This window comes from Capra hircus, chromosome 7 (assembly GCF_001704415.2).
Source record: "Capra hircus breed San Clemente chromosome 7, ASM170441v1, whole genome shotgun sequence".
In the NCBI taxonomy this organism is placed as follows: Eukaryota; Metazoa; Chordata; class Mammalia; order Artiodactyla; family Bovidae; genus Capra; species Capra hircus.
Genome location: NC_030814.1, coordinates 103,967,354 through 103,993,969, shown reverse-complemented (window position 1 = coordinate 103,993,969; position 26,616 = coordinate 103,967,354). Strand labels below are relative to the sequence as shown.

General features: G+C 53.1%; 2 protein-coding genes across 3 annotated transcripts; one reads left to right on the top strand and one right to left on the bottom strand.

Moving 5' to 3' along the window:
- On the top strand, nt 11,514-16,485 carry LRRC25 (leucine rich repeat containing 25). 2 transcript variants are annotated; one of them, XM_005682107.3, is made up of 5 exons: nt 11,514-12,068; nt 12,163-12,311; nt 12,599-12,749; nt 13,285-14,075; nt 16,052-16,485. In XM_005682107.3, the coding sequence occupies exons 4-5, from the start codon at nt 13,294-13,296 to the stop codon at nt 16,188-16,190; spliced, it is 921 nt and encodes a 306-aa protein (XP_005682164.2). In that variant the 5' UTR covers nt 11,514-12,068; nt 12,163-12,311; nt 12,599-12,749; nt 13,285-13,293; the 3' UTR covers nt 16,191-16,485. The 2 variants fall into 2 exon arrangements, with proteins under 2 accessions (XP_005682164.2, XP_005682165.2); XM_005682108.3 differs by lacking the exons at nt 11,514-12,068; nt 12,163-12,311 and having other exon boundaries at nt 12,326-12,749; nt 13,272-14,075.
- Nucleotides 19,271-21,539, bottom strand: GDF15 (growth differentiation factor 15). The gene is made up of 2 exons (XM_005682110.3): nt 21,233-21,539; nt 19,271-20,183 (listed from the first exon to the last, which is right to left on the bottom strand). The coding sequence occupies exons 1-2, from the start codon at nt 21,513-21,515 to the stop codon at nt 19,540-19,542; spliced, it is 927 nt and encodes a 308-aa protein (XP_005682167.1). The 5' UTR covers nt 21,516-21,539; the 3' UTR covers nt 19,271-19,539.

Below are 26,616 nucleotides of genomic sequence, written 5' to 3'. Positions count from 1 at the left end.
AACAACATCGGGAGGGAAGAAGCCATGGCAGCTGGCGGGCACCGGGGCAGGCTGAGCTGCGGGTTCTGGCCTAGACCCGGGGGGTGGGGGGCGGAGCGAGCGCGGGGGCGGGAGGACGCGGGTGCGAAGGGACACAGGGTGGAGGGTCGCTGAGACAGGCTGAACTCTGCAGAGCCAGCAAGCCCTTGTAGCCTCGGGTTATGCCCCAAATCGATCTCCTGGAGGCGGAACTCCCCGGCTGGAGGGTCTCCACCTGGGGTTGGAAACCTGGCGGTGCCGGGCCAGCTGGAGCCGATTGAAGCTCGCCCCCAGGCTCTCGGCGTCTTGAGAAACTCCAGGCGAGAGAAGGGACACTGGGGGACTGAGTGGACGCGCCTCAGTCTGACCTACAGACTGCCCCTCCTCCACCACACCCTATTCATCTTCCACAAAGCTTAATCTGAGCCAGTACACAGACTGCCCTGCTTCCAGCACTTTCCTTGGCTCCGCAACCCACAAATCAAGACGCCGCCTCTCCGCCCTGCCCTTTCCAGAGTCAGACTAATCAGTAGGAATTGGTGCACCCAGCTCTGATAATCCCGTAAATCCTCCCAGCAGCCTCAGGAAGACCGAGGCTCAGAAAGGCATAGAGATCCATGGAACGCCCAGAGGCAGCACCTCGCTCACTGGAGCGCCCTCAGCTCCCGACCGGATCTAGAACACGCTGGGAAATTGGAGGCATTTTGTGGAGATTCCAAGAGCAAGGAAGGGAGGAATGGGGGAGGGAGAAACCTATAGAAGCTGCAGAGAAAGTTCTCCAGGTAAAACTGAAGCTCAGAGCCAGGAAGCAACTTGCCCGGGACACACAGTAGGGAGTGGAGACACTGGGTCCCACTTTGGCGTCCCCTGGCAATGCCCCTCCGTCACCTCCTCTTTGAAGCTCCCCCCTTTTCCTGTGGTGGAGGCGTTTCCATGGCAACCCAAAGGCCCAAGATTCCCAGGCAGTACCGGGGGAAGGCTGGGGACGCTGGGCTCTAGACAGGAAGGACCCTGCGGAAGACTCAGGTTCAGTGCACAGGGCTGATACACTAGAGAGGCTTTTCTTCCCCTTTGAGGGGCTTCCCTGGTGGCTCAGCTGGTAGAGAATCTGCCTGCAATGCGGAGACCTGGGTTCGATCCCTAGGTTGGGAAGATCCCCTGGAGAAGGGAACTCCAGTACTCTGGCCTGGAGAATTCCACGGACTATACAGTCCATGGGGTAGCAAATAGTCGGACACGGCTGAGTGACTTTCATTTTTACTTCACTTTTCTCTGCTGAATAACAGCACTGAGGAGTAGATGCTTGCTAAGCACCAGAACCTGGTTACTTCTGTTCATACTACTGTTGCAGGCATGCAGCTCATTTTCCCACCCCCAAAGCCTCAGCAGGGTTTGTCCCCCCGGCCTCCCACACCCTGCCCAGCCCTTCCCCTAGCCAGCCTCTCCTTGTCCTTCCTGCCTCAGAGAGGCCCTCCAACCATCTGGGGCACATTGACGTGTTGGATTTCCCGCAAATCATGGTTTTGCACATCGATTGCCCATGTCCCCAGTAACCCATGAGTTCTAGGAGGGCAGAGAGTTCTATGATTTTGTTCAGTGCTGTGTCCCTAGCACTTAGAACAAGTCTTGACATACAGAAGGCGTTTGATAAATACCTGTTGCTGAACCAGTGTCCCCTGTGCTGGGAGTGGGGGGCAACACAGATCGTCATCTGAGGGCGACCCAGACCATCTTGACCTCGCCCCACCCTTCCCATTTTGGTCGAGTTAGAGTCTGGGGATCAGAGTGAGAGGGACCAGGACTTCCCTGGTGGTACAGTGGATAAGAACCCGCCAGCCCATGCAGGGGACTCTGGGCATCCCTGATCTGGGAAGATTCTGCATGTCTCAGGCAACTAAAGCCCATGGGCCATAACCACTCTAGAGCCCAGGAGCCACAACTTAATAAGCCTCTGTGCTGTAACTACTGAAGCCCCCCTCCCCCAGGATCCACATGCTGCTTCTACTGAAGCGCATGTGCCTAGAGCCTGTGCTCTGCAAGAGAAGCCCGTGCACCACAAGGAAGAGTAACTCCTGCGTCCAGCAACTAGAGAAAGACCTGGTGCAGCAAGGAAAACCCAACAAAGCCAAAATAAATACATTTTTTAAAGGAAAAAAAAAAAAAGGTGGGCGGGACCAATTTTTGGCCTCTGTCAAGGCCACCCAGATTGCAATCCCGAGCGTAACCACACGGGGGCAGCAGAGATTCGCAAGTTCGATTTGGGGGACCTGGCAGGCCCCGCCTTAGCGCCCCTTTGGAGTGGCTCTTGAGACCCCAAGTTTCAGGCTTGTAACCTAGTCCACCTCTTTTGATCTAGCCCATGCATCCAAGTAGGTTTCCAAATATATATTTACATATTTATGTGCCAAATTAGTTCATGGCACAAATGAAGAAAAAAATCAACTCAGTTCTCCCATCCCTTCAAAAAAACGTTCCCATTTTGAGCTCTTGGCTGCTCATCTTCTGTTTTTTTCTCTTTGATTAACTCTCTTCAAAACTGCAAACCTCCCTGTCGTGCTCTCTGAATCTCTCAAGTTCTGCTCAGCTTTTCCTCTCCAGGACTGTTATTTCCTAACCTCTTTGAAATTTACTAATTTACAGTTCATCGCGTCTCCCCCCGCCACCCCCAAATGTCAGCTTTCCAAGGGCCGAAGTTTTGCTGCATCCAGCGGACGCTCAGTAATTGTTTTGGAACGAAGGCAGAAATCTTACTCAACTGTAAGAAACAGATAAAACAAAACCTAGCAGATAAAGCTAAATAACCTTCTTAACCCGCCTCCACGGCCTCCCCCCTCCCCCGCAGGCAGTCACTACCAGGAAGTCAAGTCTAAACCCGCACATCCAGGAGCAACAGATTACCACCCTGTGCCATTCAGTGGCTCTGCACACTCTCCGGGTAGATCCAAATGAACTTGTCTGAGCACAGTGCCAGCTAATGGTCAACCACACGACTTGGGGGCTTACTGTAGAGCCTTGGGCAAGCTACTCAACACACTGTGGCTCGGTTTCCCCATCTGTAAAATGGGGGGAGGGGGAGGATAATGATGCTTCCTGCCTCAAGGAGATCATGTGAAGATGACATCACTTAATGGTGCTTAAATAGCCAGTGCTTGGCTGCTGCAATTTATCATTCTTAGAATGTTTCAAAAATATGACTGCTTATAGTATTCCTTCATAGTCCTCTGCCTATTTTTTCTTTTTTCAGTTTTTAAGTATTTATTTGACTGCAGTTGGGTCTTTGTTGCAGCACGTGGTTCCCTGACCAGGGATTGAACCTTGGCCCTCCTGCATTGGAAGCGAGAAGCCATAGTTACTGGACCAGTGGGGAAGTCCCAGCCGTCCACCTATCTTAATTTGGGGTCCCGTAGGAGTAGGCCAAAGGCTTTGGCATAGTCAATAAAGCAGAAATAGATGTTTTTCTGGAACTCTCTTGCTTTTTCCATGATCCAGCAGATGTTGGCAATTTGATCTCTGGTTCCTCTGCCTTTTCTAAAACCAGCTTGAACATCTGGAAGTTCACGGTTCATGTATTGCTGAAGCCTGGCTTGGAGAATTTTGAGCATTACTAGCATGTGAGATGAGTGCAATTGCGCAGTAGTCTGAGCATTCTTTGGCATTGCCTTTCTTTGGGATTGGAATGAAAACTGACCTTTTCCAGTCCTGTGGCCACTGTTGAGTTTTCCAGATTTGCTGGCATATTGAGTGCAGCACTTTCATAGCATCATCTTTCAGGATTTGAAATAGCTCAACTGGAATTCCATCACCTCCACTAGCTTTGTTCGTAGTGATGCTTTCTAAGGCCCACTTGACTTCACATTCCAGGATGTCTGGCCCTAGGTGAGTGATCACACCATCATGATTATCTGGCTCATGAAGATCTTTTTTGTACAGTTCTTCTGTGTATTCTTGCCACCTCTTCTTAATATCTTCTGCTTTTGTTAGGTCCATACCATTTCTGTCCTTTATCGAGCCCATCTTTGCATGAAATGTTCTCTTGGTATCTCTAATTCTTTGGAAGAGATCTCTAGTCTTTCCCATTCTGTTGTTTTCCTCTATTTCTTTGCATTGATCGCTAAGGAAGGCTTTCTTATCTCTTCTTGCTATTCTTTGGAACTCTGCATTCAGATGCTTATATCTTTCCTTTTCTCCTTTGCACAATAAGCTGTGGAAAATTCTAAAAGAGATGGGAATACCAGACCACCTGACCTGCCTCTTGAGAAACCTGTATGCAGGTCAGGAGGCAACAGTTAGAACTGGGCATGGAACAACAGACTGGTTCCAAATAGGAAAAGGAGTACGTCAAGGCTGTATATTGTCACCCTGCTTATTTAACTTATATGCAGAGTACATCATGAGAAACGCTGGACTGGAAGAAGCACAAGCTGGAATCAAGATTGCCGGGAGAAATATCAATAACCTCAGATATGCAGATGACACCACCCTTATGGCAGAAAGTGAAGAGGAACTAAAAAGCCTCTTGATGAAAGTGAAAGTGGAGAGTGAAAAAGTTGGCTTAAAGCTCAACATCCAGAAAACGAAGATCATGGCATCTGGTCCCATCACTTCATGGCAAATAGATGAGGAAACAGTGTCAGATTTTATTTTGGGGGGCTCCAAACTCACTGCAGCCATGAAATTAAAAGACGCTTACTCCTTGGAAGAAAAGTTATGACCAACCTAGATAGCATATTGAAAAGCAGAGACATTACTTTGCCAACAAAGGTCCATCTAGTCAAGGCTATGGTTTTTCCGGTGGTCATACATGGATGTGAGAGTTGGACTGTGAAGAAAGCTGAGCGCTGAAGAATTGATGCTTTTGAAGTGTGGTGTTGGAGAAGACTCTTGAGAGTCCCTTGGACTGCAAGGAGATCCAACCAGTCCATTCTGAAGGAGATCAGCCTTGGGATTTCTTTGGAAGGAATGATGCTAAAGCTGAAACTCCAGTACTTTGGCCACCTCATGTGAAGAGTTGACTCATTGGAAAAGACTCTGATGCTGGGAGGGATTGGGGGCAGGAGGAGAAGGGGACGACAGAGAATGAGATGGTTGGATGGCATCACTGACTCGATGGACGTGAGTCTGAGTGAACTCTGGGAGTTCGTAAGGGAGGTCTGGCGTGCTGCGATTCATGGGGTTGCAAGGAGTCGGACACGACTGCGTGACTGAACTGAACTGAGGAGTAGGCCAATGGAGAAGGCAATGGCACCCCACTCCAGTACTCTTGCCTGGAAAATCCCATGGACCGAGGAGCCTGGTGGGCTGCAGTCCATGGGGTCGCTAAGAGTCGGACACCACTGAGCGACTTCACTTTTACTTTTCACTTTCATGCATTGGAGAAGGAAATGGCAACCCACTCCAGTGTTTTTGCCTGGAGAATCCCAGGGACTGGGGAGCCTGGTGGGCTGCCGTCTATGGGGTCGCACAGAATCGAACACGACTGAAACGACTTAGCAGCAGCGGGAGTAGGCCAAAGATCGGAATTAAACAGAGGAATTATCTGGAAAGAAATCCTGGTCCAGGTGAGAAGAGAGACGGTGGCCTGCAGGGGCGCCAATGAGCAGGCTCCACAGGGCCGCGTTCCCAGGAGGCCCTGGGGAGCCCGCGCCTCCGAGACTTCGTACCCGAGGAAGGAGGGGGCTGAGGCGTTTCTAATCAACTCTCCTTCGGTCTGTGGTCAGGGTTGCTCCCAGGAGAGCAGTCTGGGCCATCGGCGCGGCCCTTTGTGACCAGAGCAACCTCAGCAAAGAAATGCCCCTCAGGCAGGTGGAGCGCGGTTGCTGACCACAGCTGCCCTGGTGCCACGTTTTGTTTGCCAGCCCCTCTCCCAGAGGCTTTCTGTGGCTTCTGAATTTTTACTATCACTAGCGAAGCCGTGTGGCCTCAAACAAGGTCTTTCCATTTTCTTGGAAATCAAGCTTGGCCTTCTGAATTCGGTTTTTGTGCCTGATGGACCATTTACCTCTCCCCCACCCTTGGGACCCTCACCTGCTGTACACGTCACACACGTCCCTAGTCCTTTCCTATAGTTGTTCTACAAAGGAGGAAAGGTACTGGCCCCAGGACACACAGCAGTGAAGTGGCTGAACGAACCTGTCACTGTTTGCTGGATTAATGCACAGAGATCCGCAGTTGCTCGAGCTTGCTCACACCCCAGGTTTGTCCCTAAGTTGGCTTGGCCATCTTAGCCCAGCACTCGGGCTTCGTACCTGCCTCTGGTCCCGACCTGCCAACTCCATAGCCCCTCTGATACCTCAAGATCCCCAGGGCTTGTAAACAGCTTCCACTGTGCCCCGGCTGCCTAGCACCCTGCTCTCCACCCTCCCTGGGGTGAAACTGGACGCTGAGAGTAGCTAGACCAAGGCCAGGGGATAGGGGGGTTGGTGGTTCAAAGGCCGTCACAGGGGACTTCCCTGGTGGTCCATCGGTTAAGAATCTGCCTGCCACCGCTGAAGACAGGTTTGATCCCTGGTCCAGGAAGCCTCCACGTGCGGAGGGGCAACTAAGCCTATGGCGCCACAACTCCTGAAGCCCGAGTGCCTAACGCGCATGCTCCGCACAAGAGCGGTCACCGCGCTGAGAAGCCCCAGCACTGCGACTAGAGAGGCGGCAACCAAGAGCCCGAGCGGCCAGAAATAAAGAAATAACAACATTTAAAAGCTTAGCTACGAAGGCTGTCACAGGAAGGGGCTGGGGCCGGGTATGTGGAGGCCCGGCCCTGGGGAGGCTCGAGGTGGAGAGGGGCTGGGTCTGGATGAGTGAGTGCCCTGGGACAGGGCTGGAGCTGGATGTGCGGGAGGGGAAGCCCTTGGCCCCACTCTCCAGACTAGGGGCCTCTGGGAGCAAACCGAGGCCACACCTAGCGCAGGGTGGTTACAGGGAGATCAGAAGGTGTCGGGTGCGTGTGACCGAATCGAGGGACCACGAGTGGGTGACCCCAAGGCTGGGTCACCCCAGACAACCCCCTGCATCTCTGTTTTTGTCTTTGAGGGAGACCTCTGAATCTTTCTAGGTATCTCTGGGGTCTTTGGGATGTCTGAATTTTTGTGGGTATCTGGGAGTTTCTGAGGGGCTTCCCAGGTGGCTCAGTGGTAGAGAATCCACCTGCCGAAACGGGAGCTGCAGGAGACTCTGGTTCGATCCCTGGGTCGGGAAGATGCCCTGGAGGAGGACGTAACAACCCACTCCAGTATTCTTGCCTGGGAAATCCCATAGACAGATGAGCCCGGTGGGCTACATACAGTCCGTGGGGTTGCAAAGGGTCGGACAGACTAAACGACTGAGCATGCGCACATGGGGGCCTCAGAAGGTCTCTAGAAGTCTTGGAGGCTCTCCGAGGTCTCTGCACTGACAGGCTGGGCTGCCTGGGACTCAGATCAGCAAGAAGGGGAGTATGAGGATGTGTCTTCTGGAAGTTTCCGGTTCCTCCAGCCAGGGTGGGGGGCCGCATATCCCAGAACCGCCCCTCTTTCCACAGCCTACCCATGGCCTGCAGGGGGCAGCAGCAGGGAGGGCCAGGCCCCAGCCCCCGCCCCCTCCCCAGACCCATCTCTACCACCCACTCTCTCAGGCCCCAAGCCTGCTTGTCCCTCCCCAACCCCCACGCCAACCCTGAGTGCCTAACCCTATTTCCTCATTTCCCTCACTTCGTTTCCTCATTTCCTTCTAGTCTAAGGGGCCTCAGCACTGGAATCCACCCAGAGCCGCAGCTGACTGGTGCCCCTGGGTCCCTCTCCTGAAAGCCCGAGTGCTTGTCTGGGCCTGTTGGCTGATCTCAATGTTGGCATCGAACGTTCTGCCTGCGATTAGTATTCCCATGATATGATGAGATTCTAAGGGAAAAATATAAAAACACGCATGGGGAACCTGTTCCTCCCATCCATCTGCCACTAAGAAGTAACCCCAGGGTATTTGTTTTTCCTGTTTCATCAGAAGTCTTTTTTAGGAAGCTGCTTTAAATTTTGTTATTCATTTGTTCCAATTAACACACTCACTGAGAGGCATTTGCTCTCACCTAGACCCACTCTCGCCCCAGGGCTTTTGCACTGGCTATTCCATCCCCCAGATGCCCTGCCCCATCCCTTTACTTAAACAAGCTCCTTTATTCTTTGCAATAAAGTCTCCTTCGATCATTGGATTAAAATGTTGTCACCTTCCCTGCTTGCCTCCCCACTTCATTTTCTCTGGCACCTGTTACATACTTTCTTGACGGGTTTTGCATGTTGCCTGTCTCCCTGACGCTACAAGAACTCCACAGGACTGGGAATTGTCTTGTCCTTGGCTTTGTCTGCAGCTCCTGGACCAGCGCCTGGCACACAGTAGGAGCTCAATAAAGGCCTATGGAGTAAGTGAACGAGTGTTTCCTTATTGTTTCAGAGGTCTATAACTTCATTTTCATGACTCTGTGGCATCTCCCAGGGTAAATAACCGTTACTGATCTAACCAACTCCTTAGGTTGCTTCTGATTTTTTTTTTTTAAATAAAATAAAGAGTACTGCAGTGAATCACTGCTATGCTTTTTGCCTTTTTTTTAAAAAAAATGTATTGAAGTATAGTTGATTCACAATGTCATGTAAGTTTCAAGTGCCTTTTTGTTTTTAATTGTGCAAAAGTACACTTAACATAAAATTTATAATTGTTCCCACTTTAAAGTGAGCAATGCAGTGGTTTTTATTACATTCACAGTGTCATGCAACCATCCCTCTGTATGGTTCCAGAACATTTTATTACCCCAAAAGGAAATCCGGTGCACACTAGCAGTCACTCCCCATTCCCCCTCCCCAGCCCCTGACAACCACAGATCTACTGTCTGTCTCTGTGGATCTGACTGTTCTAGACATTTCCTATCAATGAAATCATACATTGTGTGGTCTTTTGTGTGTGGCTTCATTCACCCAGCACAATGTTTTTGAGGTTCATCCACGACATAGGGTATGTCAGAGCATCACTCCTTTTTCAAAAAATTGATTTATTTAATTGGAGGCTAATTACTTTATAATATTGTAGTGGTTTTGCCATACATTGACATGAATCAGCCATGGGTCATCCTGACCCCCCCTCCCACCTTCCTCCCCATCCCATCCCTCAGGGTCATCCCAGTGCACCAGCCCTGAGCACCCTGTCTCATGCATCGAACCTGGACTGGCGATCTATTTCACATATGGTAATATACATGTTTCAATGCTATCTCTCAAATCATCCCACCCTCGCCTTCTCCCACAGAGTCCAAAAGTCTGTTCTTTAAATCTGTGTCTCTTTTGGTGTCTCGCAAATACGGTTATCATTACCATCTTTCTAAATTCCATATATATGCGCTAGTGTATTGTATTGGTGTTTTTCTTTCTGGCTGACTTCACTCTGTATAATCGGCTCCAGTTTCATCCACCTCATTAGAATTGATTCAAATGTATTCTTTTTAATGGCTGAGTAATACTCCATTGTGTATATGTACCACAGCTTTCTTATCCATTCATCTGCTGATGGACATCTAGGTTGCTTCCATGTCCTGGCCATTATAAACAGTGCTGCGATGAACATCGGGGTACACGTGTCTCTTTCGATTCTGGTTTCCTCGGTGTGTATGCCCAGCAGTGGGATTGCTGGGTCATACGGCAGTTCTATTTCCAGTTTTTAAAGGAATCTCCACACTGTTCTCCATAGTGGCTGTACTAGTTCGCATTCCCAGCAACAGTGTAAGAGGGTTCCCTTTTCTCTGCACCCTCTCCAGCATTTATTGCTTGTAGACTTTTGGATCGCAGCTGTTCTGACTGGTGTGAAATGGTACCTCATTGTGGTTTTGATTTGCATTTCTCTGATGAGTGATGTTGAGCATCTTTTCACGTGCTTGTTAGCCGTCTGTATGTCTTCTTTGGAAAAATGTCTATTTAGTTCTTTGGCCCATTTTTTGATTGGGTCGTTTATTTTTCTGGAATTGAGCTGCATGAGCTGCTTATATATTTTTGAGATTAATTCTTTGTCAGTTGCTTCATTTGCTATTATTTTCTCCCATTCTGAAGGCTGTCTTTTCACCTTGCTTATAGTTCCCTTCATTGTGCAACAGCTTTTAAGTTTAATTAGGTCCCATTTGCTTATTTTTGCTTTTATTTCCATTACTCTGGGAGGTGGGTCATAGAGGCTCCTGCTGTGATTTAGAGCATCACTCCTTTTTAAAGTTTATTCATTTGGCTTCGCTGGGTCTTAGTTGCGGCAAGTAGAATCTTCAGCTGAGGCATTCGGGGTCTTCCCTTTGAGGTATGCAAACTCTTAGTTGTGGCATGTGGGATCCAGTTCCTCAACCAGGAACGAAACCCAAGCTCCATTGGGAGTGCTGCGTCTTAGCCACTGGACCACCAGGGAGGTCCCAGAGCTTCATTCCTGTTTTAAAATGTGTGTATTTACTTTTGGCTGTGTGGGTCTCTGCTGCTCCGTGCGGGCCTTCTCTAGCTGTGAGCGGAGGCTCCTCTTCATTGCGATGCACAGGCTTCTCATTGCGGCGGCTCCTCTCGCTGCAGAGCGTGGGCTCTAGGACTCTCGGGCTTCGGTACTCGAAGCTCCCAGGCTCTAGTGCGCAGGCTCAATAGTTGCGGTGCGTGGGCTTAGTTGCTTTGCCGCATGTGGGATCTTCCCGGACCAGGAACTGAACCCGTGTTTCCTGAATTGGCAGGTGGATTCTTTACTTCTGAACCACCAGGGAAGCCCCAACATCATCCGTTTTTATGGACAAATAATATTCACTGTATAGATGGACCACATTTAGTTTCTCCCCTCATCAGTTCGCACTCCTATCATTCTGTAAACACTCACGTATTGGAGAGTCCCAGGAGTGGGATGCTGGATCTGAGAGCCCGGGCATTCAGAATGCCCGTCACAGGATGCCTTCCATTGCTCTGAGCTACTGATGCACCCCCAGCAACGTGTGGGGCTGCTTGTCTCCCCACATCCTGGCCAGCTCAGGGGCTCATCACACTTTTGAATTTTTGCACATCTGATAAATACGCAAAACTCCTCTGAGTTTGAAGATAGAAAAGGGGCAGAGTCTGAGGAGAGGGGAAAGCGTGGGGGAGTAGACTCCAGCCTTCCAGAGTCCAGGAGAAGACTCTTGACATTTATCCCATTTTACAGATGTGGAAACTACGATAAAGAACAGTTAAGGTCAAGCCGTGAGCCAGGGGCTAGAAAGGATTTGAACCTGGTCTGCCTAAAGCCAGGACCACAGGGAGGCAGAGACCCTCTCGCAGCCTACCTGTGCCCATTCCCGCCTCGAGCCCTCATTTTATTTTTTTCCATACCGCAGATGACGGGATGGTTGGATGGCATCATCAAGTCAATGGACATGAGTTTGAGCAAACTCTGAGAGGTGGTGAAGGACAAGGAAGCCTACAGTCCTGCAGTCCATGGGTCGCAAAGAGTCGGACACGCCTGAGTGACTGAATAACAATGTGGCGTGACTAGAGATTGAACCTGTGTCCCTTGCATTGACAGCACTGAGTTTTAGCCACTGGACCACCAGGGCAGTCCTCCCAGTCTCTCTTGTGTTACTATTCCTGGGATCTGACTCAGGCTGCCCTCTCCTCCTGAGACTGCAGGCTCCTGGAAGGGTTCCCCACCTCCAGAGCCCAGGCTCACTCCAGAAGAATCTTTTCACACAGTGCCCCTGCCCTGCTCACACACCTGCCTTGGCCCTGGGAATAAAGCCTGGCTTTGGAGGCCTTTGCCGCCTGGCCCCCACCCATCGCCAGTCCCTCCACTTAGCCTCGCCTCTCCAGCCACTCCACTCCTAAGGAGGCTGCCACTGTTAACCACTGTATCCCAGGCGGGCACGTCTTCTCAAGCGACAGGACCTGTGCTCCTGCTGCGGCTTCTCGCTGCAGTCTGCGACACGTTCATTTCTGCCTGCGAGTGCAACTCTTCCTCCAGGCCCCAGACTCAAAGTCCTCTTCCCCAGCGAGCCCTCCTCTCAATGCTCCCCCACAGCATGTTCATACACAAGGAGAGTTCTGAGTCTGTGGGAGAGGGTAAGAGCTTGGAAAACCAAGGGCAGGTTTTAGGAATCCTTGGCAAACTCCCATTCATGTGTTGAAACCCCACCTCTAATGCCTCCTTCTCCAGGAAGCCTTCCAGTATCCTGACCCTCACGCCGACCTTGACCTGACTCCGTCAGACTGGGGATGTCTGTTTCCAGCTTTATCTTTTTCCAGGACTGGATGCTCCTAGAGATACCGACCGGGGGGCGGAGCCTCTCGGGGGGCTCAGCATGGGTAATGTTTGTTGAATGAATAAATGAATGCATGGGTTGGGAGTCAACTGAGCTGAGACTGGGAAGTGAGAGTGAGTTGATGAGGTAGCAGTTAGTTGGGGTGTCACTGGGGGACATATAGTCATTGGGTCTCAGCAAGAAGGAAGGAGGCCTCCCGCCCCTGCCCCTCCCGTGAGAACCCCGATGCTTGAGGCCTTCCGCGGGAGCGGAGCAGGGCGGGTCTCTGGGTCTTCTGTATTCTTCCCCTCGGCACTTCACTCGGCACCAGTTCCTCTTCCCCATGAGCAGCTCGGGGCAGAGCTCGAGGAGCGCCAGGCATCGCAGTGGATCGGAAGCCGGGGAGGGTCGGACCCTCTGACCCCCGCGTCCAGGTGAGCCACCACGCTGCCGGCAACTTCCAGCACGACCGAGGCCAAGGCCGGGCAGTAGGACCAGAAAGGTAGGAAGGAGGCATTGGAACTTGGGTCTGTGCAAACCAGAGCCGGTGGGGGGCGTGGTGGGGGCGGGGGGTACTCGTCAGCACCCCACCCCAAGACTCTCAGACCCAGACTTCCAGTCTCCTGCAGTTCGGAAGAAAGGTAGAGGGGCGGGGTCGTTTCTGGGGCAACAGCTCATTTGCATATAGTCCTGTCTCGGCCGGCTAGCTCCCCCGAAATATTTGGGGAAATTGGGCAACCTAGCCCGAAGGGGCACATCTGAGAGAAAGGGAAGGGGGCTGACTGGGCCAAGTCTCCTCATTGCCTTTCAAGCCCCTGAAGCATCAGGGTTAGGTGCCCATTCCCCAGAAGGGGAGACTGAGGCCAGAGCCAATCAAAGAGGAGCAACCAGTGAAAGGCTGCTGTTTTAACACTTCAGAAGTGGCCTGAGCTATAAAAATATATACATCTATCTATCTATCTATCTATATACAAGTGGCAAGGGGGAGGGTGACCACAAGCTGAGGTCGGGGCTTGGATTCCAGTGTCTCTGCCTAGGTTGCCTGAATGGGGGGTGCCCTGACGTGGGCGCTGTGGTTGCCACTGCTGCTGCACCAGGCAGGCAGCCAGACGTCGTCATGCAGCGTGTTCTCGGGGGACGTGGACTGGACCACGGAATACTCTGACACTTGCCTCAACTTCAGCGGCCAAATCCTGAGCCAGCTACCTCAGAACCAGTCTCTGCGGGCCAGATTCCTGCAGCTCCTCGATCTGTCTGCGAACGGCCTTCAACGGCTCCCAGGGTCCTTCTTCAGGGACCTGGAGCGGCTGCAGCTACTGATTGTGACCAACAACTCCTTGGACTTCGTGGACAGGGCGCTGGCCAAACGCTGTGACCTCGACCTGCAGGCTGACTGCAGCTGTGTCCTATTAGACTGGCACACAGACCGGCGGGACAACTGCTCTGACCCAGAGCTTCCAAAGTGCCTAGATGTGCCCACTGGTGCCTGGCACAACCTCTCTGTCTTCTTGGACGTGAGCTGCCCCTCTGGCCTGACCAAGACAACCATTGGCGCACTGGTGGCCAGTGGAAGCCTGCTCCTTGTGCTTGCCATTGCTGGCCCGGTGCTGGCCTGGAGACTCTGTAGACATCGGATGGGCCAGAACCTGAGCAAAACGTGGGCTGCTCAGGATGGCTCCAGGTCTAGTTCGGGCTGGCAGTCAAGGTACAGTAGCCAAAGCCGCAGGCCTAAGCCTCCAGCCAACACCCCGCCCAGATCTTCCACCCCTGACTACGAAAACATGTTCGTGGGCACGCCGGCTGCCAGACACCAGTGGGATGAACACAGGTGAGTGACCCACACACGTGTGTCTGTGAGTCTCTGGAGCTGGATGGCCAGGGTCCAACTCCTGGCTCTGCCTCTTAGAGGCTGCGTGATCTTGGGCAAGTAGTTTCCCCTCTCTGGGCCTCAGTTTCTTCCTAGATAAAATGATTAGTTTCTTCCTAGATTAATAACAGCCCTCCGCCTCACAGAGCTGGGTTAAGTGAGTTCCTGTACAGAAGACACGCATCCCCCTGCATGACCTGCAAACCCAGTTTCTGGCTGACAAGGATGCGGAGGGAGGAGGCAGCTGTTCAAGGTGGTGGGGGCTCTGTGGTCAGCAGCCTAGGCTTAGATCTCGTGTGACCCCAGGCTGCCTTTGAACCTCTGTTTCTGTCTCTGTAAAATGAGACCACATCCCCATCTCTCCCCAACACATAGGAGATGCCAAGAAAGCCATCTGTGTCTCTCTACCCCCACAAAGCCCTGCCCCCCAAATGGGCTAGGCTTAGACAGATGGGTCTGTTTCCAGGTTGGGTGAGAGAGGGGGTTTCTAGGGGGCAGGCACAAGGAGGAACAAAGGCCCGGAGGTGGGAGAGAACAGAGACTGCTGTGAATGTGTTTTGAGAAGGCAAGACTTCGGGGCTGAGGTTGGAGGGGGCTGAGAGGACCCAAGCAGGAAGGGAAGAGGGCTGGGCAACTGGGCTGGGCAGCAGAATCCAAAAGATGGGGAGGCCTGTGGGAAGTTATTGATGAGAAATGAGAGCATATGCAAAGCAGACACAAATACGGCTCAAAAGCAGAAGTGGTCTGCGGTAGGGAGTAGAAGGCACCAGACTTCCTAAGGCAGTGTGTGTTCTGATGCCTGCTCTGCTTCGCTGTCCCCAAGATCTCAGGGCCAGGCTCCTCTAAAAACATTGTTTACAATAGAATGTGTCAATCTCATCCTGCACTTCACAGTTGCAGAAATAGAGTTTCTGGAAATTCCCTGGTGGTCCAGTGGTTAGGACTCTGTGCTTTCACTGCTGAGGGTGTAGGTTCAATTCCTGGTCCAGGAACTAAGATTCCACAAGCTAGGCAGCACAGCCAAAAAAAAAGAAAGAAAGAAATGAAGGTTCTGGGAGGCAGGAGAATGACTTCCTCAAGGTTAGAAGCAGAGACTAGAACAAACCCTGACTTCCATCCCCATATAACCATTTATGTATTTTGGAGTAATTTATACTAAAGTATACATGACTGATAGACACCACTTAGTCAATAGGGCCTTTGTTCCAGGAGGAGCCAGGGGTGGGTTTAGGATGTTCTGGAGGCAGGAAAGTTCTTCTCTGGGGTCTTGCCCACCATAGCAAGACATTCCTAGAAGCTACCATCCCCTCTGATCCATTGAATGGGTGGGGAAACTGAGGCTCAGAGATTTTTGTATCGAGGCCCAAAGTCAGTTGCTTCAGGAGACCTGGGGGAAAATTTCCCATCTGAAGGGGCACTGATTCAGCTCCAGGCACCAGAGCTTCCAGTTTTTCAAGAGGAAACCCAAAACTAAATTTGAATATAAAAAAAGGGTGACTATCTCAGCTTTAAGGAAGGAAAAAAAAAAAAAAAAAAAACCCTGCCATGACTCAAGAAGGCACAGAATCTTCCCCGAGTCACTGCCCCCTTCTTGCTTTCCTCACAGAAAGTAGGGCCAGGCTGGGAGACTGCTGCCCCGTTCCCCACTCCTCTCATATGTAATTTCTCCAGGGGATCTTCTGGACCCAGGGATCGAACCCGGGTCTCCCGCAGTTCCCCACTCCTCTCATATGTAATTTCTCCAGGGGATCTTCTGGACCCAGGGATCGAACCCGGGTCTCCCGCATTGCAGGCAGACGCTTTAACCTCTGAGCCACCAGGGAAGCCCCATATGTAATTAGGAGTGGACTCAACCACCATGAACTACTTTGCCTCTAAAAGCTGATGTGCCTGCTCCCTGAGTCCTGCCTGAACTCCCATCTGTCTTTTCCCCATAGGTCTCCCCCTTCAGAGGGCGGCGACTTCTACATGAGCTATGAGAGCCTCCAGCACGAGTCCCAGCCTGTCTACTGCAACCTACAGTCGCTGGGCCAGGTCCCATTGGATGACGAGGAGTATGTGGTCCCTGGGCGCTGAGCAACATCTTCACCATCTCAGACTCCAGCCTGAGACTTCAGGTGACGGGGCATTCTGGCTCCTCCCTGGCTTCAGTCCTCCTGTCTGAGAAATGGCACCAGGGGAGGGTCATCCTTGAGGCTCCAGAGCGGCTCTGGAGCCCCATCCCTAGCCCATTCTGCCCCCCAGGCCACTGGGCTGCCAGAAGGGGAGGAGAGACCCCAGCGTGGATGGGGGTGGGAGAGTCAATGTATGAACTCTGTTGGCATTCCCTGTCAGTGTGCAAGCATTGCGCAAATAAATTCTTCAGGACAGACGAGGCTGCTGGTGAGTGGGCTCCTCAGAGTGCAGATTTCTTGAGCTCCCAAGACAAGAACTCTGAGACTCCTCAATTGCTCCCAACCCCCCAGTCTCTCCCCTCTGTCCCTCTCAGGCCCCTTTCTAGATGCCTGGTATCTTTTTGGCCCCCAAGGCAGCCCACACCAGACTCAGAAGGGTCTTTATAACTCAAGAATAGGACTGTGCTCCTCCCCTGCTCACACACCCTCTGTAGCTCCCCAGTGACCCCAGATTCTCCGCCTGGTGGTTGAGACCTACGTGGACCCAGCCCTGTCCAACTCACCACCCACTCCCATTCCTCTGCCCTTCTGATCTGGGCCTCCTCTACCATCAAGCTCACTTCCCTCCTGCAGCTTTCATTTCCTTACGCATGCCATCTGTCTGCCCAGACTGCCATCCCCTTCCATATCTTCTCACTCTTAAGCATCTGTATGCAGGTGTAGAACTCTGGCCTGGGCAACACGGGTCCAGTTCCTGACCCCGCCGTGAAACCTCTGGGTGTCAGTTCCCCCACGTGTAAAACAGGGTGATTAGAATTGGTCTCTAAGGTTGTTTTAGCTCTAATGTGCTGCTGCTGCTGTTGCTGCTGTTGTCACTTCAGTCGTGTCTGACTCTGTGCAACCCCATAGACTGCAGCCTGCCAGGCTCCCCCGTCCCTGGGATTCTCCAGGCAAGAACACTGGAGTGGGCTGCCATCGCCTTCTCCTCTAATGTGTTGAGACACTGTAACTCATCCTTAGGTGCAGCACCAGTGCCACTCCAAGAAGCTGGTTCTTCCTCAGGTAGAGTTCATCGCTGCCCAGCTCATGCCTCAGCTGGGTTTTCTGTCAGCTGCCCCCAGCCTGGCTTCTGTCAAGCCCTCAGACTACGGGAGACAGAGCTTGACACAGACAGCCCCAGTCCTGGGAGGTCAAGCCTGGACCAGAGGGAAAGTGAGAGCCAGGATCCCCAGAGAGAGATGAATGAAGGCATTTTTAAAAGGCTGTATGTAAGAGGGGAATCTGGAGTGGGTTTCGAAGGATGCATAGGTGTTTGAGAAGTAGAAAGGACAAGGCATGCTGGGCAAGGGGACCAGCTTGGAGGTGTGAAAAGACACATGGGCAGTGGCGTCCAGCAAAGGCAACACTTGGTGTTTGGGGAAAGACTCAGCATAGCATCTGCTGCCTCTGGGTCATCCTGACATGGAGTCTTATTGAATCACACCACCTGGGAGTGACCCAAAGTGGGAGGGGTGACCTATGAGGGTCTTCAGCTTCCTTGCACCCCTGCATCCTGGTGCTACGTGGCTCAAGCCCCCACTCCTGCCCCCAATCATCTGTCTCCCTCTGTTCACTGATGCATTGCCTGGGTTGACTCCTTGGCACAGTCCTTCCTGCGAATCAGGTGCTCCCTGTGACTGCTCTCTTACTCATCTGTCTGGTATTCATTTGTCTCCTGCACTTGACCGAGCTGGAACGGAGTGGTTTTTGCCTACCTTGTCACTTCCTCCCCTCAGGGCACAGCCAAGGCCTGGCACAAAGTGGGTACTCATTAAATACATTCAGGGGCACCTAGTCATTCCAATCTGCCTCTGGGTGGGGGGCTTCACAGGGGTCACATTGCACTCACTGCTGGAGCTGGAACTGTCTCCTCCAGATCCCTGTTCCAGTTCCTCAGGGTGAACAGGCAAGTGAGGAGGGGGCTGGACTTGGCACATCTCAGCAATTCCACGATCCTAAGTAGAAAAGGATATAACCTGGGAGATGTGACGTGCATGAAAATGTTCTTTACGCCTTTTTTCTCCATACTCTTTTTTTTTGACACTGGTATGAGGCATGAGCTATGCTCAGCTCCCTGACCAGGGGTCGAACCCATGTCCCCTGCAGTGAAAGCATGGAATCTTAACCACTGGACCACCAGGGAAGTCCCTCCACGCATGCTCTTTTTACATGAAAGGATAGACGCACCGTTAACATGAAGGGTGGTGCCACAAACAGCAGAGGGACGGGGACTCCTCTAGGTCAGTGCACTTGGTGGCAGATGGACGTGTCTCTGGGCTGCCCAGGTTTGGAAAGGGGACCCCCATGGGGGGAGAGACTGCAGGATGGTGATCAAGACGGGGCCAGATACCTACAGAGACTGGACTACCAAGAGATGAGAAGACAAGGAGGGAGACTTAAGACCCAGAAGGGTCTCAGAAACAGAAGCAGAGGAGCAGGGAGGGAGAGAAACACAGAAACAGCGAGAGGGATGTCCCTGGCTGCCTGTGGGTCCCATGGATGTCCTGACAGGGAAAAGAAAGTGTCAGTCACTCAGCCGTGTCTGACTCTTTGCCACCCCATGAAATATATAGCCAACCAGGCTCCTCTGTCTTTGTCTGCAGGCAAGAATAGTGGAGTGTTGGGAGTGTTGACAGAAAACAAAATTTTATAAAGCAGTTATCCTTCAATTAAAAGATAAATAAACTTTTAAAAACAAATAAAATCACACACAAAGAATACCGGAGTGGGTAGCTATTCACTTCTCCAGATCTTCCTGACCCAGGGATCAAACCCCGCCCCTCTCCTGAATTGCAAACAGATTCTTTACCGTCTGAACCACCAGGGAATCCCACACGAGCATCACTCAGTTTCCTGGCATCCCCAAAGAACGTCCTGCCACCCATCCCCTGGCCTGTTTCAATCATCCCATATCAGATCCCCTGGGGGAACTGAGGCCAACGGGGCTAGGGGTGCGGGTGGGCTCTTCCCAAGGTCATTGACTCCAGCCTGGACACCACAGAAGGCTGGTCAGACAGCTTCACGTTTATTACCAGGGTTTTTCATAAACACACACCCTGTCAGACCACCCCTTCCCAGCCCCCTAGTTCCCAGGCAGACGACCCCAATAAATTAATAATAAATAGAAATATAAATACATAGGTTTAGGGGGGAGGGAGCAGACAGCAACGGTTATGAACAGGGTATTTCAGGTTCCAGGAACCCACTAGACAGGCAAGGACAACCGAAGTCTTTCCAGTGCGGCCATGCCATAAACGAAGGACCAGGGCCGCTCACACGCAGTGACAGTCCTTGGCCACGAGGTCGTCAAAGGGCGTGAGTGACACGCGGCCGTCGCTGTCTTGGTGCATGAGCACCACCGGCTCGTAGCTGGCAGGCACGCAGCACGGCGCCGGCGCAGCATCAGGGTTCAGGCCATGCAAGCGCGCCTGCATCTGCGCGTGCGTGTTAGCGGACCGGAAGTGGCTCGGGCACGCGCCGACGCACATGCGCACATCCAGCTCCCGCGGCGCCAGCACCCAGTCGGCCCAGCCCAGGTCCTCAAGCGACGCGCGCAGGCTCTGCAAATGACAGCAGCGCCCCTCCCCGAGCGGGCAGCCGTCCCGAGTGTGAGCATGCGCGTGACGTCGCCCCCTGGTGGCGCTTGGCCGCCAGTGCAGCTCAAGCTGGGGTGGTGAAGAAGGCAACGCCTCCTGCAACTGGTCCGGTCTTGCTAACAGTCGCAGGCGTATCGAGGGACCCCGGGAGCCTCCGAGTGTGAGCTGTCGCCGTAGTGGCCGCGTCACGTCCCACGAGCTCCACGCCTTCGGGGACAGCCGGAGAAGGGCCCGATGCAGGCGGGAGGCTGAAGGGAGTCCCTCAGTTAAGTTGACCCGGGGGATGCGCAGGTGCAGGTGGCCGCCTGGCCCAAGTCGCACTATGGAAAAGAGGAAAGAAAGCTAGTCACTCACAGGCCTACTGTGTGCTGAGCGCGGGATGGTGGTGGTGGTGGTGTTTGTGCCATTTCCTCCAACACCCCAAGCTGGATCCTTCCTCAGGGCCTTTGCACTGGCCACTTTGTCTACAGGCCACATTCTTCCCCTGAATCTCAGCGTGGCTGGTAACATACCACTCCAGCCTGACTGAAATTGGCATCGATCGATTTCATTTGGCTGTCTATCATTTGCCTCCCCCAAATAAGAATCACAGCAGGGACTTCTGACTCCTTGGTCACCACTGTGCCTGGCACACAGTAGATGCTTAGTTAGTACCCGCGAGAATGAATGTATATCTGAGCTTTAGAGAGTCTGCTATTCCAGCGCTGTCTCTGCCTCCTTCTTTCTCCTGGAGTCCCATGGCACAAGTGGGATTAAGGAGGGATAAGAGCTCTCGCTTCTGACTTGACTCCTCCCAGTTCCTAACGCAGCCAGATCTTGCGCTTGCTCCGCCTGCTGGAAGCTCGGTGGAGAGCGTGAGTATACTCCGCTCCCTCGCTAAGACACCAGTCACATGCACCTTTAGCGGAGTCTTGGCGCGCGATTGCATCAGATTCGGAACCAGCCCAAGGAGGTTTAGCGCATCTCAGCGCACCGCTCAGTCCTCCCCCCTTCCCTTCCTTCCGCGGGACACCTGGATCTTTCCCCTGGGAAATCCCCCGTACAAACAGCCCTTTCCTTATATCCAAGGGCAGGGACCACACCCCCTAGCCCGACCTTGTCTCCGGGTTCTCCTGGGTTCTTTGAGTCTTCAGTGGAGTCGCTGGATTCTCTGGCCTTAGTTTCCCCATGCGACCCCGGGAGGTGTTGTAACATCTCAGATTGGCTAAGCCTCGCCTTGTCCCGCTGCACGTCTGGTCTTTTGCTCCCCCAAGGGGCAACTTTCTTGCCTGGTTCACCGACGGGGAAACTGAGGCTCGGCGGTAGGTCTAAGAACCACCAGTTAGATGACTGGAGCTGCCCAGGGTGGGGTCTCCGAGATTTTACTCACGTTTTGGAGTGACTACACGGACTTGAGGAGGGGGCATGAGGTCCGGGTTCGAGTCTTCCCAGGTCTGGTTCGCTCGAAGCCGTGTCAGCAGATCTTCGTAGCGTTTCCGCAACTCCCGGAATCTGGAGATGTCCAGGCTGGAGTGCACGTTTGAGGGTCCCTGGAAAGTCTGGAGGAGCTCCTGGGTCAGAGACAGGGCACCTCCCGACCGCAGCCAGGAGAACATGAGCAGCATCAGCAACATCGGAGAGCGATGTGGCGCTGCCGGTCGCTGACCAGGCATAGCTATGTCAGTTAAGTTCTAAACTAGGACTGACCGGTCGCTGCTGGACCAGCCTTTATATTCCCTGGACTTTGTCCGCCCCCGCCTGTCTAGTCCCGCCTGCCGTGGGTGCAGAGTAAACACTCCACGGACCAAAACTGGGCGGGGTCTTCCGCTGCTTTTCAGAAGGCGGTGCTTTTGATGGGGCGGGGTGGGGGGTGGTGGTGGTGTTGCTCCTAGGTATGCTGGGGAACCCCCCTCAAGAGCCCTCTGAGCCTCAGTATTCTCTACTGTGAAATGGGGTCATCATCCCACCTGGACTGGTGGGAAGAATAATTTTCTCAAAAAAGATTTATTATTTACTATGTGCTAAAACCCATAGCAGGGATTTAAGAGGTGGCTTTCTTCTCTGATGAGATTCCCCCTCTCCTCTCTGCTCAAGTCAAAGGCTGAAGATAGTGAAAAACAAAGAAAAAAGGAATAAAGGGCCAGAAATAGCCAGAAAGTGCAAACTGGGGTAAATCATTCCTATCCATCACACCTCTTTTCCTTCACCTGGAAAGTAAAGATTGAGACTTTCACTTGAGAGAAGGTCAAACAAGGTATAAAGGACAGGGTCAGGCACAGAACAGGTGCTTGATAAACTGGGTGTTTTTGCAGTTACTCAGCCTCAGCTGGGGAACTCCTATCCATTCCTCAAAACCCTACTCAAAAAGCCCCTTCTCTAGGAAGTCTTCTCTGACATCACTTTTCCAAGCTCAGCAGGGTACTTCCAACCCCATCCCTTCCTCCAGCCCAGCCCTGACCTCACAGTTCTGAGAGTGCGTGTACTTGGCCCTGTCTGGTTCAAACTGGCAGCTTCTTGAAGGCTTGGACAGGAACAATGGATCCAGGCCCTGATCCTTTGGCTGGGCCTGAAGAGGAGATGGCAGGGAATTAGGGTGGTGAGGCTTAGGGCAGGGAGGGCTGGTGTCGAGTCTAGCCTCTAGATAATGGAGGGGCAGCAGGTACTCCCCTTCCTCCTGGGGCATCCAGACCTTGTTCTACTGCTTGGGACTCCTGGCCCCAGGCATCCTTCCCTGTGCCTGCTCCCAGCTTCCTGGCCTCAGAGAGGGTGGGCAGCTGTTCAAAGCAGATCGTAAGGGTGTGTAAAGTGTGAAAAGGATATGTGCAGGAAAGGGGCTCAAGGACTTATTAGGGGTCACACAGAAAGGATCCCCGTGAAAGAATGGAGTCTAAGTCTCTCCCACCCCTGGCACACACCCACTTGCTGTGTGAGCCCAGCTATGCCTCCGGCACCCCCTGAGGCTCAGTCTCAGCCTCTATGCAGGGGTTCAGAGGTTCCCCTGGCAATGCTCTGGGCTTAATAAACATCCTTGAGTAAACGTGCTACCATCTCGACTGTGGCTGTTTGGGAGGCTGGGTCTTCTGCACCCACGTCTTGGCACACAGAGTAAGTGCTCAGTAAAGGGTACAGGACTGAAGAGAGAGGGATGCCCCACAGCCACCACACCGCAGCCTCCTCTCGACCCCCACCCCCCCTGCAGAGGCCAAACCCTGGAGGCAAGGCAGAACGCTGAGTAATGCTTAACACGGCAGGGGCTCTTCAGCCAGGATCGTCATGCCCAGGCTTGACTAGGGGTGGGTGGGGCAGAGGGGGCGCTGTCCGGGATGGCATCACCGCAAGGTCAATATGGTGAGAAGCCAGCATTTACTGGACTCCAGGCTGTGGGCACAGTTCACACGCACTCCCGTTAATGGATAAAGGAACTGAGCCCCGGGGGACTGGTGTGTGTCTAGGGCTGAAATGCTGGACTCCACAGTGGGCCTGGGCTCATCAAGCCTTCGGCTGGGCCATCTGTTACCTGGCATTTCTGGGCTTGTGAGGGGATTCTGAGATCCCTCCATTTGTTACTGGTTTTCCTCCCAGTTTAAGAGCCTCGTGAAGAATTTGCCCTGATCCTTGATCCAACAATCTGGACAGCTCTTGGCTTCAGAGAGGTGAGTCTGGGTTCACGTTCCCATCCCTCTTCTCCCTGACTGTGATACCTGCAACAAAGGATTTCAGCCTCAGTTTCCCCATCTGTAAAGGTGTAACAGCACCCCCCACACACATACACACAGGGTCGTGTGTGAGTGGGAATTTTGCACGCACTGGGTGTCAGTGTGTGTGTGTGCGTGCTTAGTCGCTCAGTCGTGTCCAACTCTTTACCCCGCCATGGACTGTAGCCCGCCAGGCTCCTCTGTCCATGGAATTTTCCAGCCAAGAATACTGGAGTGGGTTGCCCTTTCCTCTTCCAGGGGCTCTTCCCTACCTAGGAGTTGAACCCACGTCTCCTGCATTGCAGGCAGATTCTTTACTGCTGAGCCTACAGGGAACGCAGGGGTCAGCGTGGCCAGGATTCAAATCTCAGCAACCTACCCCCACCCACACCGCCTTGCTGTGTGACCACAGGCAAGTTACTCAACCTCTCTGGGCACCAGAACCAAGGTAGGGGTTTGGTTGTAGGAGAGAGAACAATCGTTACAGAAACCCTCGTATAGTTGTTACCCAGGGCACCCAGAGCAGCTGCTGCAGAAATACCCTCAGGTCACACACCAAGACAGGAACCCTGGTGCTGTGGGCCCCCCTCTTCCCACTAATGACCCCAGGCTGAGGATGATCTTGGTGGATGCAAGCTTCTCAAAAGACATGCCGGAAAGCTGATGTTTCAATGCTCTACTTCCTTTCTGGGGTGTCAAATTTAGTGTCTCCCGGGGCGCAGCTGCCAGCAAAGTCCGGCAGACCCTTGCCTGGCCTGGGGTCCCAGACACGGGGCTTTCAGGCAAGGCACTCAAGGGGTCTCCCTGAGGTCGGGGAGAGGCCACCCCAAGGCTGCAGGGGCTGGTCTCTCCTTTGGGGACAGGACACAGGGTCACCTCCAGGAAGCAGGGTTCTTCCTGGAGAGAGATTTAGGACAAGACAGAAACCTGAAATGTGGAGGGGGCCCTGGAAGCCTGCCGGGTACCCCCAAGACCCAGATGGATCTCCTGCAGCCTCCAGCTGGGCCTTGCGGGTAGAGAGCCCAATTCCAGCTTTCCCTGGGGCTTCCTCAAAGCGTGCAGGACCCAAAAGCCCCTGGCCCAGGTCCCACCCCTGTGAAGGGCTTGGGTGAGCCCCACCCAGGGAAGCGGGGAGCCCGGGTCTGGGGGTGTTTCTCTCTCCTGTCCTGTCTCCCCTCTCTGTGCTGCACGTGTCCTGCGGGGGCAGGCACTTCTGTGGATCTCTGGGCAGCTGAAGGGAAGGCTTGGGTGAGGAGGGGAGGAGGGGAAACTGATTTCAAGTCAGGGGAGCAGCTCAGGCTGGACTGGAGCCCCTGGAGGTCTGGGAGCTCCTGAAACTCAGCTGCGACCACTGAGCCTCAGATTCCTCATCAGTAAAAGATGTTAGTTAATGTTACCCCCGACCGGAACTGTGGGAGCTCTCACAGGGACTAAGTCATGGGACAGGGTCTGTTGCAACATTTACTTGGCATCGGTTAGAATTAAGTGTCAGGAATTCTCCAGCGGCCCAGTGGTTAGGGCTCTCTGCCTCCGATGCCAGGGCCACAGGTTTGATCCCTGGTTGGGGAACTAAGATCCCACAAGCCTTGAGCCAAAAAAAGAAAAGAATTAAGCTTCCAGGCATGGACCCTGGCCAGTATCTCCTCAATTTAAACGCTGCCATTCTGACCTGTGGGCCTAGCATGGACTCAGACTCTTGGCTGGCATCGTGGCTGTGGTCAGACAAGGGGCTGACAGGAATCCCAGACTGGGGGACGGGTACCCTCTCCGGCAGATCCAATGCCTCGGGGGTCTGAATACAGCCTCTGCACTGGGCGATGAGTGACCCCCACCTGGGGCTGTAGGGACCCTCAGATTCCTGTTGCAGGAAGGGGGACCCCTTCCAGGGTCTGAAACTGGGCTCTTGTCTAACACTCGGAAATGAATTGTCCGAGGAGATACATGTGCTGACAAAGCAAGAGATTTTCTTGGGAAGGGGCGCCCAGGTGGAGAGCAGAAGGGGAAGGGAGCCTAGGAGGACTGCTCTGCCGCGCGGCTTGCAGGTTTTATGTTGATGGGATTAGTTTCCAGGTGGTCTTTAGCCAATCATTCTGATTCAGAGTCCTTCCTGATGGCACACACATCGCTCAGCCAAGATGGATGCCAGCGAGGACTCCGGGAGGTGGCCGGGCACATGGTGTCTCCTTTTGACCTTTCTCTAACTCTTCCAGTCGGTGGTGGCTTATTAGTTCTGTGTTTCTTACCAGGACCTCTTGTCCTAAAACAACGCCTACAAATGGTTGCTAGGGTGCCTGGCTAGGGTGGGCAATTTTAGACAGTGCGCTTCCCCTAACACTCCCAGCAGACTTGGTGCCGCTGGAGACAGAGGAAGCAGGGTCCAGAAAAAGTGGAATTTCTCATGGGCAAGGGGATGCTGGGCTGGAAGTTCCCTGGGGGTCAAAGAGGGAAGCACACAACAGACGGCCATTGCCTCCGGCATTCCGAGCTGGATCCTGCCTCAGGGCCTTTGCACAAGCTACTTCCTCTACCAGTTACATTCTTCCCCTGAACCTGAGCGTGGCTGCTTACACGCCCCTCCAACCTTCCTAAAAGAGACACAACCCTATTTTCCCTGACTGTCCATCATTTGCCTCCCCCACCAGAGTCACAGCAGGGATTTCTGTCTGCTTGCTTGCCACTGTGCCTGGCACACAGTAGGTGCTTAGTTAATACTGGCAATAATATTGAGTGTATGTCCGATCTTTAGACAGAGAGATGTCCACACTGGCTGTGCCTCCTTCTGGTAGCCAGAATAATTTTTACTGAAGGCCTACTAAGTGCCTGGGGCTGAGGATGCAGCAAGCAGCTGCTGTGTTCTCATCTCTCTGGGTCTCAGATTCCATAGCTGAGAAATGCAGGGTACCAGACCACACACCTTGGCTTCCCAGGCAGTGCTAGAGGTAAAGAACATGGCTGCCAATCCAGGAGGCATAAGAGACGTGGGTTTAATCGCAGAGTTGGGCAGATCCCTTGGAGGAGGGCATAGCAACTCACTCCAGTATTGTTGCCTGGAGAATCCCATGGACGGGGGAGCCCAGTG